General features: G+C 35.5%; 1 protein-coding gene across 2 annotated transcripts in view; it reads right to left on the bottom strand.

Moving 5' to 3' along the window:
• pdzd2 (PDZ domain containing 2) overlaps positions 1-15,430 on the bottom strand; it is a 112,647-nt gene that overhangs the window by 67,440 nt on the left and 29,777 nt on the right. For both annotated transcript variants that reach the window (XM_088911796.1, XM_088911797.1), the window contains exon 2: positions 7,591-8,050. In XM_088911796.1, the coding sequence (XP_088767922.1) occupies positions 7,591-8,004 (414 nt within the window). In that variant the 5' untranslated portion in view covers positions 8,005-8,050. The remainder of the gene's footprint in view (positions 1-7,590; positions 8,051-15,430) is intronic.

Raw genomic sequence — 15,430 nt, 5'->3', positions numbered from 1 at the left:
AAGAAGAAGAAGTGTCTGAGTTTCTTCTATTCTATTAAAGAAATAATGTCAGAAAATGTTACAAAACAGGAAATGATAGTACCATATATACAGTACCATATTTTATTTCTATATTTATAAGGTAATCTGATAAAGGGAGTCACCTCAAAGTGTTTATGTGTATATGTGTATTAAGTAAAGTAGGTGCCTCTCTGGTGATTCAATTACAATCCAAAACCAAGAGCAGGATGTGTGACTGGAACAGACAGTGGGTACAGTCATGGAGCGAAGAAGACAAGCATGGAACTGTTGGGGCAAAAGCAGAGGATTAGCAAATACCAGTCATAACCAGGTCCTGCCATTAATGGGTTTTTGCATATGTGCCGGGATGAGAAAACTGCAGTTTGCCGCAAGCCTGACAGCCTCAGAGATACTGGAAGACAAAAATCAGACCGCAAGATGTGCAATATAGATAGACTGGCACAGATATTGGTAGTATACCACAAGCTCTCCTCAAGCAAGTTTGAGCTGTAGTTCAGAACAGAGTGGATTAGTCTATTGGATTGAATCCGCACTGTCCACACTCTCCGACCACAAAAGATGTTTAAAATCCTAAAAGTAAAAACGCCAGGAATATTGTGTTTCTGAAAATTACCTTTGCCTCTTATAAAATATCAAGATAAAAGGCAAAACCATGGCAACATTCTGGAAAGATCTCAAAGTATTTTGTCTGCTCATTAAGATTTGGAGAGTGAAATTTTCCATATGAAAAAAAGAAGTCATATACTGTAAGAGTGCCAGTCAGGCTCATAAATCATTTTAAGTTTTCTTTAAGTCCATTCAAGTCAAGACTGTAACACAAGATGTGGAGTGGTAAATATTGACATACCCACATGCCTTGGATACATTCTGCGACATAGAGCTGATGCCAGGAAATTGTTAGGCTCTAACTGAACGGGTTACAGCTTTTTATGGTAAAGGCAATTTTGCAAATGTTGCAATTTCGCATTTTCATTTTAAAACAAAAAAAACAGAAATGTAGCTAAAACCTTGGAAACATAAACCCTATTGAAGTATTAGGACTATTAGGTTTATGCCTTTGTAATGGATCTCCATTTAAAATATTTGTACATGTTTGTAACAATGTCTGAAAATCAAATCTATTTGATTTGGCCAGCAGCCATATCACTCTGCAACACACAACTGGCAACCCACTGAAGCTAAGCAGATGTGAGCCTGGTCAGTACCTGGATGGGAGACCTTCTGGGAAAAACTAAGGTTGCTGCTGGAAGAGGTGTTAGTGAGGCCAGCAGGGGGTGCTCAACCTGCGGTCCACGTGGGTCCTAATGCCCCAGTATAGTGACAGGGACACTATACTGTAAACAGGTGCTGTCCTTCAGATGAGATGTAAAACTGAGGTCCTGGCTCTCTGTGGTCATTAAAAATCCCAGGGTGTTTCTCGAAAAGAGCAGGGGTGTAACCCTGGTGTCCTGGCCAAATTTCCCATTGGCCCTTACCAATTGTGGCCTCCTAATAATCCCCATCTATGAATTGGCTTCATTACTCTGCTCTCCGCCCCACTGACAGCTGATGTGTGGCGAGCGTTCTGGCGCACTATGGCTGCTGTCGCATCATCCAGGTGGGTGCTGCACGGTGGTGGTGGAGGGGAGTCCCCATTACCTGTAAAGCGCTTTGAGTGGAGTGTCCAGAAAGGCGCTATATAAATGTAAGCAATAATTATTATGATTTAATCTAAAATAATCACATGGTGGGTTGTACAGTATATTAGGTAACTCCATTAATTTGGGCTCAAGCTTGTGACCACTATGACATGCGCTGACAGTCCCACTGTACAGAGACCACTGGAATGTTGTATTTTTCCATAGAGCAACTGCAGGATTGGTTAACATTGCGGTCTCACAGCACTGGGGCTCTGAGTTTAATTCCTAGAGTGCTATTGCGGGGAGTTTATATGTTCTCCCCATATTTACATGGGTTTCCTCTGAGTGCCCTGGTTTTCTCCCGCAGTCCAAAGATATACTGATATATCAGTGTTTGTATCTGTCTGCCCTGTGATGGACTGGTCTTCCATCCAGGGTGTGCCCTTTGCTTGCTGGGATAGGCTCTGGCTCCCACGTGACCCTGAATAGGATGAAGTGGTTCAAAAACGGATGGATGGTTAAGACCCTACAAACCTTCAGGCAAGTGCAAGACATTGTTCTCAGACTGAATCAGAAATTCATGATGAGCCTTGCCTTGCTGGGATAAGCATTATCATGTTGAAGATTAAGGGATTATATGTTGATATGGAATGGCTGTAACAACAAATGAATCTCAAAATGTGGTCAACTTTCCCTTCACAGTAGAACTGCCCTTTTTCTTTTCTCCTGTGTAGCCTACCACTATCAAAAGAGAAACTGAGTCCAGGCGAACTGAAAGTACAGTTAAATGGGTGTATTTGAAAGACAAAGCACAAATATTATTTCAGAAAATCATGTACAGTACAGTAAACATCTTCACACTTGATTGTTTCTTGAATTAACTTCCATAAGAAGCCCAGCCACTTCTACAACAATACAGAATTCCAACTGTGAAAACTGTTACTCCTGCTAGGCAGCTATAGGAATATTTCTGAAATGGAGCCCCAAAGCAGCAAAGATCTTAAACCTCTTACAAGACTAACACATGGATCACATGGGAGTCATTACAGATTACCAGTTCCTCTTATCAGTACTTTAGCAGGATTTCACACCTCCTTCAGCACCTGATGGGAATCACCACAACAAATACTAAACAAGCTCTGGGGCGCTCAAGGCAAAGTTCTTAGCTTGGTTATATCCAGAAAGGAATAAAGTATATTCAAATTAATAGAGTTTACATTACATTTTCCTTAATGGATACCAAATGTACATAGAAGATGTGTGTGGTGTGGACAATTAGTCTTGTGACATGTAGTTTGTGGAATTTCTAGTGATAAGTCTGAACAAATGTAACTTTATTAATTTATTTTTTATTAAAACTTATTCACATATAAACAACTGTCCCTGTCATTTCATACAGGTTATATAATAATTATTACACTAAGTACAGCTGACTTGACCCCAGACAAGGCTCAATGAAGTCTATTAAAACTGCACTTATGCTAAATAATGCCTTAAAGGGCAAATATGATTTGTTTTGATGTTATCTGTTGAGCTGCTTGTGAGTTTTAATAATTGTTATAAAATATAACTGAAAATAGAAAAAAGGGTAATTTGTAAACTACCCTAAAACTCCTAAATTAAATCAGGTACAGTCATGTTAAAAAGAAAGAGAAACATGTTTATTACTTCCTTAAAAGTCAAAATGAAAAAAAATATTTAATGTCAATAACAAATATTATTGAATTAGTATTATTTAAAGTGTTCTCTTATATCACAGTTATTAAAATATAGCTCTATCGAGAATACATTATTGTCTTTATTACAGTTTATATGATATATACAGTATTAGAAGCTATATTAAAGCTAATAGAATTCTATATAAGGCATTTCATTATATTAAAACATGAAATCATGTACAGTATATCAAATATACTGTATATAGACTAATAAGTAACTCACCATCTTTAAGATGAGACGTTAAACCTGACTCTCACTGGTCATTAAAGATCCCCGGGCATTTCTCGAAAAGAGTAGGGAGTTATCCCGGAATCCAGGCCAAATTTCCCCCCTTGGCCTTTACCGTGGCCTCTATTGTCCCCATGTATGAATGGCTTGCATTTGCCCTGTGATGGACTGGTGCCCTGTCCAGGGTGTACCCTGCCTTGCGCTCATTGCTTGACGGTTAGGCTCCAGCTTCCCGCGATACCGTATGGTATAAGTAGTTTGGCAAATGACATGACAAGTAACTCAAGCATACCAACTGTAGCATAAAAGTTCAAATGTGTAGTATTACTGACAGTTCAAGCATTTTCTTCCCACTTTCCTTAAGCATCTATGATGAAAATCCAAGGTAACTGAGGCATGATGTGTTAATCTTCTCAATGTATTAGTTTTTTCAACGGTCACAGGCAGCATAACAGGATATATGTACTGTTCTTCAGCATTGTTACTCTTCCACTAGTACAAACATACAGCATTAGTGTAAACTTGATTTTGGACCAATTGTCAATTAAAATGTGCTGTTTTAGGAGTAATAACATCATGATGTAAAGATTGCAAGATTGCAATGTCAAAACAGAAGCAGAAATTGAGCACATGTTGCAAAGCAGCCGTTCAGAAACATATGCAGACAGCCACATAATGGAGACCACTGGCTGCAAAACGAATGCAGGCTAAAAATATTCATAGCATATCAAAACATTTCAATAATTCCTACCTGTGGATGTCTGCACCAAGAAAGTAATACAGAATATCACTTAAAAATTGTACTGTAGCATTTTCTTGTGTGGTTTTGGCTTATTAGAATCTGTACATTAAGAAAGAAAGCTACATGAAGAAAAATATTAAAAAGTATTGTACTTCATTTACTGTATTTATTTCACAGATTACTGCCTATAATGTGATATTAGTCCTTCAACACAATCCAGAAACACTTAATGTCTGCAGTTATGAATTAAAGATAACTGTATTTTAACATGAAAAAAGTGCTATGTTTTATTCTTATTTTTTCATTTTTTCATTTTTTGTATGTTTTTAACCAAACAGCTTGACATTCTAAGTCGACCTTCAAACACTGAGATTTCTACTGATTTTACTAAAGATAGATTACTGTACACTTTCAATTGATCGGATACAGGTTGTTTTAATATCAGTATAATATAAGTTCATTGTGTTTTCTGTGAAACCACTCCTTGCTGCAATTTAAATGATCATATAATCAAAATTTATTAAACTAGCAGTAAATGAGGTATGCTTGTTACTACCTACATAATTTTACTTAATAGTTTAGCTATTAGCATTAAAAGAGAGTGTCATATACTGACAAAAAGTGGTCAACAATGAATTTCTGGAATACAAAAAGAAAAATCAGCCTGGATTGTTTAATAGACTACACAAAACGTGAAGCACCCTTGCATTTTAAATCCTGCCACAGGAAACCACAGTAACAGTTTTTTTTAAAGAGAGGAAAGAATTTCTTTACATGCCATACTTAGACAAAGAAAATCTATGCAGTTAATACTTATAATGAATTCCAGTGGAGTATTATTCCATTAAGCCATCCATCATCAGCAAACTGCTTATTCCTGGTAAAGGCTTCTATAACCTAGAAGATATCTTGGAAGAATAATACACAAGGCATGACTACACCCTGGACAGGGTATTTCATTGCAGTATGCAAACTAAAAAAAACACGATGAAAAGATTAATGATTCAATCTGTGGGTCGTTTAGAATCTGGGAAAAACTAGAGAATCTGGAAAAATCCAGACAGGGGAAGCTCCAGTAAAGAATTAAATCCAGGATCCAAAAGTTGTAAGGCTGTATCACTAGGCACTACGCTACCAGAGTATTATTCTTGTACTAAAATGAAGTTACTTTTTGGCTCATTGAAATTATCCTGGAGATCCAGTCTTACAATCTCCTCTGCTCTTCAAGCAGTATAGCAAGTGTTCACCGGCTCAATGGCTTTTAATGTAAAGTGTAGGGTTTTTTTGACTTCTCTGAACATGGAAACAGAATAACAAGTCTGTCTCTCTTTGAAGGCAGGCTTCATGAGACTACCATCATTGAGCAACAGTGTGATGTATGGCTGTCAGTTTTCTCATTTGTTTTTATTTTCCCTGTACAAGTTGTACAAGTTGTTTTTTTTACCACCTGGAGCTACATCCTGAACCATTTACAATCATGCAAATGTGTCTGTCTCAAGAGGTATGTTGAATGAAGCAGCCAGGTAACATTCACATCAGAACATTTCCCTAGTATTCCATCCACTGACTAACAGCAGTGCTCCTTCGGATATGAAACAGAAAAATGAGGTGCAAAGGTTTTATAAGCAAGGCAGATGTTGATATTTGTAAACCATCAGCAAACGTTTAGGAACAGAAGTCTAACATGATATTTAGATATACATGACTGTCTATAATATCTTTGGTATCTGCAGATTCCATGAGGCACTCTTAATCTGTGATTCTCTTTGTTTATCCTTTTTCTATTCAGGTCTTTGAAGTTTTTACCTAGGAGATTAATTAATGTTTCTCATAAAAATATACTGATCCTTATCAAGTCAGCATATTAAGTATGAACAACCAAAGGACAAACTGTGCCATTTCCTTAAATTACACTAAGACTAATACATTAAAGTCATAATAATAGTTATAGTTACCCACAATCCCTTGTAATCTATTATGTACGGTAGATTTTTACTTGTCACCTGACACTTTAAAGTACTTAAAGTAGTTATTTTCAGTGCTATCAAGCACAAACAAATATTTAAGACATGCTCATATACTTTACTTAACCTTCCTAGCAGCTACATTGCTTATTGGACCAATAAAGCAGCCAGTAACAGGTGCTACAATAGGACTCTATGCTGGAATTTAACATTTATATTAAATTGACTTCCATTTTAGTTATGCTCATTTTCTCATTCCTTTACCTTGTATTGCAAATGATAAACACACAACATATGTTTAACACGGTATTGTTACAAGTCCACAGACATGTTCAACATTTTATCGTAGAGGAGAAATTTGTTATTAGTGAAGTTTAATCACACATGGCAAAAGCTATAAACTAAAATAGATTTACTTCTCAGTTTCCTTAAATGTAGATTCATACAGTCCTGTATCACATTTCTTGAAATCAGGTGCAGGTGCTGAGAATAACCTGACCTTAGAGTCTCACTGAAGTGACAGTTTAATGTGTATAGGTAATTGAATTAGTTTCATATCCCCATCTCCTCACAAGATGGATAATAAGAAGCTCAGAATAAGTTAATTAACAGTATATACACAAAATAATGGATTATATGAAATTATGCAATTAAAGAGAAGAAATATCTCTAACCTATTTGGACAGGAAAATGCAGAACTGTATGAGTAAATCATTATAAAACAGAATCAGATTGCTATTTATGAGATTCATATTCCAAAACACTGCACAAGCTAACTGCTATAAACATAGTTTATTGAAAAAGTAATTGTACTAACATTGCTCTGTACTGGTTTATGCTCCAATTTAGTTTTAGCAATAAAACAGAGAACAGATGCATTTTAGTACATCATGCTGATTCCATAATTCCAGTGTAGTTCCCTAATAAAATAGTATCAGCTTGAGGGGTTCCTGGGTGGCTCAACAAGTACAGGCCATTGCACCGTGGTGCTGTGGTGTGAAGAAGCACACCCGAAGAAGGCTCCACAGCCAGAACGTTGTGTTTTCTTTCTTCTGTTTTCAGCATGGAAGAAACCTATTACTTGTTCCTTTGCAGCCTACGCATGCTGATGCAGCTACCCACCTGCACTAATTTTGAAAACTACTTGACTTTACGTTCAACAATATACACGAAATACATTAGTGCTGCTGAGAAAATTATTCTCTGCAGACATTCAAAGGTGAATCGAATCAATCTTGATGTACTGAAGATTTTTAACACCTGTGGAGAAACCATGACATGGAAAACAGCAGCGTACCTGAGAGGAGTGATCGCTGTTCAGAGATTCGGTTTTCCCACCCTCCAAAAGATGAATCCTTAGGTGGCTGTCACTCAGAGGTGAAGTGGCTTCTCCATTGGGCAGGGACTGCTCTGGTTTTGGACTGCTGTCCCCTGTCTTCACTTCTGAAGACTGTGCTCCTGGGCCAATGGTCTGTGATGGCAAGAGCTCAGCATCCATAGAGTTACAACGGCCATTATCTACCTCGGAGTCCCGGCTGTCTTTGCTGTCCCGGGTGAAGGAGGACCGAGAGATGACCCCAAATTTCCGAGTCCTTTTGCCATTCTGTGCTGGACTGCCACTGGGCTCAGAGGAAACGCTGATCCTGTGCTCACTGCTGCTGCTGCCATTGCAAGGAGGAAGAGGAGCTTTGCGTTTGATACGACGCAGCATGATCAGGTAGATACATCCGCCATTCCAGCACTGGTCAGCCAGGTAACTGCAAAAAAAAAGAGCATCAGTGCACTAACTGTACAGTATGTGGGTTTTAAAGAATCGAATGAGCCAAGGACAGAAAGATGAACACGAGGAGATTCATGTTATTCTGTTTAGTTTAATTATCATTATACTGTAAGTATAATATTAAGTTTGTGCTTTAGAAACAAAAAAACAATGTTATGAGTCCTCAAATCTTACCAGCAGACAGAAACTGATTTTTCTCATTACCTTCTCATTAACAAAACAGATAAAAGATGTCTAATGTGAACTAAAATAAACTGTCAATTTTGCTACTACTCTTAAAAATTCCTGTTAGGTTTTATGCTTTACAAAATACTACAATGTAGATAATATTAAACACAGGCATGACTTATTTTAATGTAAATACTGCCTTAAATGTAGTTCATACAGTATCTATAATTTCCTGTGTTGATTCCAAGTCTGATTTTAATCTTATGTATAAAACTTAAACTACCACCCTTTTTTGTAAGATAAAATTGAGTCCAGAAGAACATACAGGTTTCATCGCACAATGACTGAGCTAACTTAAAATTTGAATTAGAATTTAAAGTAGCATATTTAAATAATAACATGTAGAATAACTGATAACATGTTATGAATTGTGTTGCATTAATCACATTAAGAATAACTACCAATAAATCACTCTGGAAAATGCAAACTGCAAAATTAATGATTCAGCCATGTTTCTCTGAGTGTTTGTTTTTTGAAAGGCTGGACCTGACAACATAATAAAGGTGCCATCGCATTATTTGGTAATGGAATTCAAATACCTACTGTATGGAAACAAAGGTACCAAAGCCCACTGTATAATTTTTAAAATAGCCTCCATGTGTTTGGCCTTTGGGAAAAAGAGCAAAAAAAACAAAACACCCCCCCACAAATTCACAAGAAAATACTTAATATTCCCATGAAAACAGGAAGGTCAGTGGTTAGAAGTAGGAAGTCGGCAGTGCTGTGAATAAACATTAAGTCTACATAGTGTAGTCCTATAGAGCAGGAAGCTAAGGCCAAATACTATTATAAGTCGAACAGAAAGAAATCATGAGAATAACATTTCACTTTTGGCTCATTTGGCATTATAGGCCCTGAGAAACGGTAAAATTATAACAAACCTCAATGGATATATATGCACTAGGTCCTTGTGATCACTACAGAGTCCCAAGCAGGGAAGTCTTTCACCAGAATGGGGAGATATACTGAAGCACTAGAAAAGCATTAAAAAAGTAGATAACTAGATAACCTTTTAAAAAAGGGGTAAAATATCCATCACATTAGGACTTTAACTGTACAAATACAGAGGTGTATGGTGGTGCTGTGGTTAGCATTGCTGCCTCACAACGCTGAGGCATTGGGATCAATTCCTGTGGTGCTGTCTGAGTGGAGTTTGTATGTTCTCCCCATGTTTGCATGAGTGTCAACTGGGTGCTCTGGTTTCCTCCCACAGTTCAAAAACATGCTAGAGTAAATGGGTTGTGTAAAAAACTGGCCCCGAAGTGAGTGCATACGTAATTGTGTCTGTGTGTGCCTTTTATTGACTGGTGTTCCATCCCGGTTGTATCCTGCCTTGCACCCATTGTTTGCTAGGATAGATTCTAGCTCCCCCCCCCCCCCCACAATCCCATAATAGATGAAGAGATTTAGAATGGTTGAATAGATCCACCAAATTCCTTGTTAATCACAGTTATTTATTATCAAACTTCATATCTACAGCAACAAAGTCAATCTGTTGCTGTAGATGTATGAATGTATGCTGTAGATGTGTCAGGCTGAGATGTATGGTATTATTGATGTCTTTTCCATTATAAATAATCCACAGAATAATTAAAAGCTTATTAAAATAAACTACAAAACGTACTGTATAATCTTTACTGCCTGGCCTATCATAGCATTCATGCTGAACTTAGGGATACAAACACTTCTCCACACACTGTTCCTACAAATTCACATTGGTTTAATGACAATAAAGACAGAAACAAAAGTTATTTCTAAACATGCATATATATCCAATTCATCTGCATTGAAACTGGTACAATTTGTAACTAGTACTCAATTTGAGTAATGCATGAAGAAATACAGTCACAGACAGTTTGGGACAGCGGTGTGGAACCCAGTGGAAAAATGTTAATAAGAGCAACAAATAATCAGAATGCAATACAGGCAATAAAATTAAAATGGATAAAACGACAAAAATTGAGCTTTTGAAAAAGAGGTTTATACTTTATATTTCCCAGATGACATATTTAAACATGATAACCACTACTGACTTAAGTTACTTCATTCCTCTTTTTTTTCTTTTACTTGTAAATTGTGTTAGTCAAAACCCGTTTAATTTTAATTATTGTTTGTTATAACCTTTTTCTTCATCACTTAAAAGTCTCTTTGCATATCTTTATGCTGGTTTCCTGGTCATCGTCATATCCAAATGCACTCCACCAACAAAGTGTTTGCTTACATCCCTAAATGGAATGCCAGACGAAGCAGGAGCCAGAACTAATCAAAACAAAGCAACCAAAACAAAAACAAACAATAAACAGCTTTTAAGACGAATGGAGGGAAATCAAAAGGAAAACATCCATGTCACATGAGCTCTTTGCAACTGGGCATTTTAAGACCCAGGAATTCAGTGAAACGAAACACAATATAACAATAACACCCCATGTGACCTCAAAAGAGTTCTGTAATCAACTGCACGTTATTAACATGTGGGGAATGTAGAGCGGCAGGAAGGAAATAAATGAGGTATAATATAAATATATATAATATATTTAGAATATAAATGCATAATAAAGTATATTGGTTGCTCATTTGTTCCAATTGAACAGAATGTATTTTCAGTTCTTAAGTCTACTTATTTATGGCTTACTCAGTTCTATTTATGAATTGTATGAAAGGAGAGACAGATACAGTAAAAATAAATATATCCCGAGCTCGGATGTAATCGGTTCAAGATTAGGACAGGAAAAGTGCTTGCACTGTAGAAACTCAAATACCTCTTAGACCTAGCAGCTGATGAATTCTAAGTAGCATGGCCTTTTTTTTCTCAGGATTGCTTATTTTTATATATTGCTGTGTCAACACTATTAATAGAGGGCTTCAATAAACAGGAAAACACAAGGATAGTCCAAATACATATGTTGCTATTATGTTCAGGTCAAAGAAAAAAAAGCACCAATCTAGTTTTATTATGCATCCACTACATGTCAATCACTGTCACTACATTCAGTCTAAGTTAGCTGACCACTGACTATGCAAAAACATACCAAGTGCTGACTGACTTCAATGAAAGACTAACAAAACACAAGCAGCATGCTGTAACACATTGCCAATGTAACTATAGACATACTGCAGGTCTACAAGACTGTGTAAGCAATTGGATTTCTTTCATCACATGAGAAATAATAAAATGCAGTAAGACAGGGAATACTGCAATTAGAATATTTCCAAAACATTTGGTCAGCTCTGGATAATTTGACACTTGTTACTCTACTGTATTGTTTAAGAGTAATATATTTTTAAGGCTTCAAGTACAGGAAAATCTAAAGTAATTGTGACAACAAGAAGCCTAATAATTGTAGGGCTGTAGACTACAACTACTGTTCATAAGCTTGAGACAGGAAACTGATTTTTTAATCACCATTTATGATTCCTTTTGATTTTTGATCATTTCTTTAACTTTTTAAATCATAGCCTTTTACATGAGTGTTATTTTTTGTTCCTAGGTAAACACAATGTTTTGACAAAACAGAAGACTCCTAATCAATTCAGTCTTGCTTTGATTTGAAAAGATCCCAAGTTATATGATACTTTTTTACTGAAAAACAAGGATTAGCATTTTTCAAATTAATTTTGTGTGTCGCACATCAAGCAATAACATTCTTCAGGTCAGATTTAAATCTAACTATGCTTTTACTTTTACAAAATCATTCAATAATAAACAGCTGTTTTTCTATTCCAGCAATAGCTAAACTGACATACTGTACAAACCAGGTCTGTTAATAGAAACAAACTATTAAAGAGCAAAGAAACTAAAATCTTAAAAATATAGAAATAAACTATTCGAATAAATTCTGTGATTGAATTCCGTGATTAAATTTAGTACAAACACAGCTAGAGAAAATGGACACCGTGTTATTTTCTTATTTTTGTAATTGTTTTTTCACTAATTTAATTTTAAGAAAGAAAAGACTACAGCCTCAGTGATTTTTAAATTTCAATCAAGCACTAGATCTACAGTACATTTTTAAATGTCATATGTGACGTGAAAATGAATCATAAATGCGCTGGATTAATGCTGATCAATTTTTAACAGTTTTTAAAAGGTCACACTCTGCTAATGGATGTTTAAAAGGATGCCAATATTAGACAATGAATTATTTCAAACCACTCATGCTTTATACTTGTAAAATGTGAGAAACTATTTCAGGTACTCACACTTTATACTAATTATTTTAGCCATACGCTAAACAGCTTCATAAACAAATGAAAATCTTGCATATGAGGTACATTTTCTTACATATTTTCATCCTTCATCTTAATACCCTGACTCATAATATTCCTACAGTTCACATTTTTGAACCAGAGTTAGAAAGTAGCAATATTAATGATTTTTGCACAACATTTTGTGAGGATAAAAGTTATTTTCAATATGTGAAGGAAGGTGACCCTGACACTTTCTTAATTTCAAAAATGCCTGACAGCTTGACGTTCCTGGGGACTGCCGTATCCTGTAGCTCACACATCTGTTGCAACTTCAGTGAGATTTACGACTCCAAATAATGGAACTACAGTAGATATACATTCAATATGGAGTTTTTAATGCACCATTTCCTTGTAAAGTTGAACTGGAAAAATGATGTCATATATGATTGGTTTACATTTACCCAAAGAATATAATTTTACTTGATGAGCCATGTATTCTTATCAATGCCAAGCCCTTCTAGATAGCATGACTAAGTCATGAACAACTTACTCTTCATATTTTGATTTGTCATTAATAGTATCCTATTATCTTGTTCTTGTCTATCATAACCTTTTGCCATACACAAAACCTTTTCAATTTTGACTACGATTACCTGATTTAAGTATTCAAAATCCCCAAAGGCACAGACTCTGTCTTTTTACTGTATAAACTATGGGGGAGTAGGCTTGAATCTCTGAACAGGAGACACGTTTTAAATGCAGGACTGCCTGCAATAGGCACAGATCAATCAATTAAGCAACAGTTAATATAGAAAGTTCCAGAAAATGCCAAAGGAACATACTTTAAACAATGTAATTTTTTTAAAATTAGATTAGATGTTTCCATATTCATTCTACATACCTCATTTTACTACTTCAAACATGGGACAATCATGCTTCAATAGCACATTGTGTACAGAGTTTATTTCAATTACAGTGTTGCCAGATACGTACTGAAATATCCAGGCTGTTATCTGCTGCTCCATTTAATTCTAATGAACACTGTCAACTCACATACAATTCTGAAGTCCATTTCATTATACAGTTATTTTCAGTATACAAAGCCCCACTTCCATTGTTACTAGAACTGATTCTTTTCACCAAACATCCTCTCTGTTTGGCAGACAGCTTTCAAACCTATTTTTATAAGGCAGCGCATTTCATTACATTTGAAGTTACAGTGGTTTCATTCCTTTTTAACTTTAAAAGTGATTCCTATTGTAATGCAAGACAGGAGAATGCTGGCCTTCCTTAGATCCTTCCAAAATGACAGTCTATGCAAATGAGAAAAGTACGCATGTAACTGCCTTCATGAAGTAACCAGACACAGAAGCAGATATTGAGCTCCTCTTTAAATGGATCAGTATGAAGCTCACAAGTGGGGACTTTCTGTTTGCAAACAATTTATACCCTTACTTACAGTATGCCCAGTTATGAGAATAACCCATGTTCATACTAGTGTGAGCATGAAAGCCAAAATAGCACATGCTATATATTCAGAAAAATATTTAAATTTGCCATAAAATTGAAACTGAAGGAAACAATCATACTTTGTATTTCTAAAATAATTTTCAATTACCCAATTTAGAGAAAGCCCAAAATAATAACAGGATAGTGTTTTTGTTTTGCTGAGAATGGGGCCAATATGGCATTCGAAAGATTAGAATATTCTTAGAATTAATGGTAACTCTGTAAACTGTAATTGCAGTATGGAGATATATACTCAGCACACCATCTGAGGAGTAACATAGAGCTGAGCACAAAGTCAACAGTAAGAAGCTGAAAAAATAAACTGATAAGTAAAAGATGGGATGGACCTGTGAACACATTTAATGATCTCAGTTATCCAGACAAACAATCTACCACATTCATCTTGACAAGAGCTTTCTGGGTCATGACATGAAAGAATATTGACCTGTCAGGCTCCATTTAAAACCACTTTAATCAGTTACATAAATCAAGGGGAAAATGGTCTTCTAAAGTATACTCAGAATCAAAAACAATGAAGGGAAGCCTTTCAAAGAGAATCCAATAAATACATATTTGTCTAATTGTATTAGAATATGCATTTAGATGCTTGAGGTAATGTGTCATAAAATCTGGCAATGAAGCATAAAAATCTATTCTAATCAAACATAATTGAAGCTGTCCTTCCTGAAAGCATTTAAAGGCCAGCTCCTAATGGTTTAACTTACAGCACTCATTTTCTTTTAACAGATCTCAGATCTAATGGCACAAAATGAAATATTTTTCATAAATATTTTTAGTCCATGAAATTAAAATAATGAACCTATGATTCTTTCTCTTCTTTTAAAGACTGTTGTGCAAAAGTGACTGCACAGTCACACACAAAAAACAGTGCTATTTCAGAACGATATACTTTGACCCTTAATGAAATTGCAGTTCTGCAGTATATTGTTTGTGGAAGATTTAGCTGATCAGCATTTTTTTTATTTTACTGAATGTTATAATAAACCACTCAAGCTTAAAGCTGCTTTCAGACTTTATTTGTTACTTATGGCACATTTTGTTCTAAGCTTGTATATAATTACATCCATCTAATATATTTTTTCTTCAAGCAGAATGAGGTATAGAACTATGTGTAGATCCCAGTGTATTCAAAATTACTCAAATTAAAATTAAAATCACCAGTGCCATGTCCATCCACAAAAAGGGTGACAAAAATAACCAAAGCAGTTATAGACCTATATGACTGCCATATATTATACGTAAGGTTATAGAAATTATATCCTAGGACTAGTCAACATGAATTAGTCAAAATACTGCCTGTAAGTATATTTCTTTTTGGCTTTAACAAATAGAAAACAGAGTACAGATAAGAGTTGAATACTTAGATAAAGGTGATTAAATTAATGGTGTACCACACTGATCTGTACTAGGA

This window comes from Atractosteus spatula, chromosome 3, assembly GCF_055471065.1.
Source record: "Atractosteus spatula isolate fAtrSpa1 chromosome 3, fAtrSpa1.hap1, whole genome shotgun sequence".
Taxonomy (NCBI): domain Eukaryota; kingdom Metazoa; phylum Chordata; class Actinopteri; order Semionotiformes; family Lepisosteidae; genus Atractosteus; species Atractosteus spatula.
Note: the sequence above shows the minus strand (reverse complement) of the source record. Positions and strands in the feature narration are given on the sequence as shown.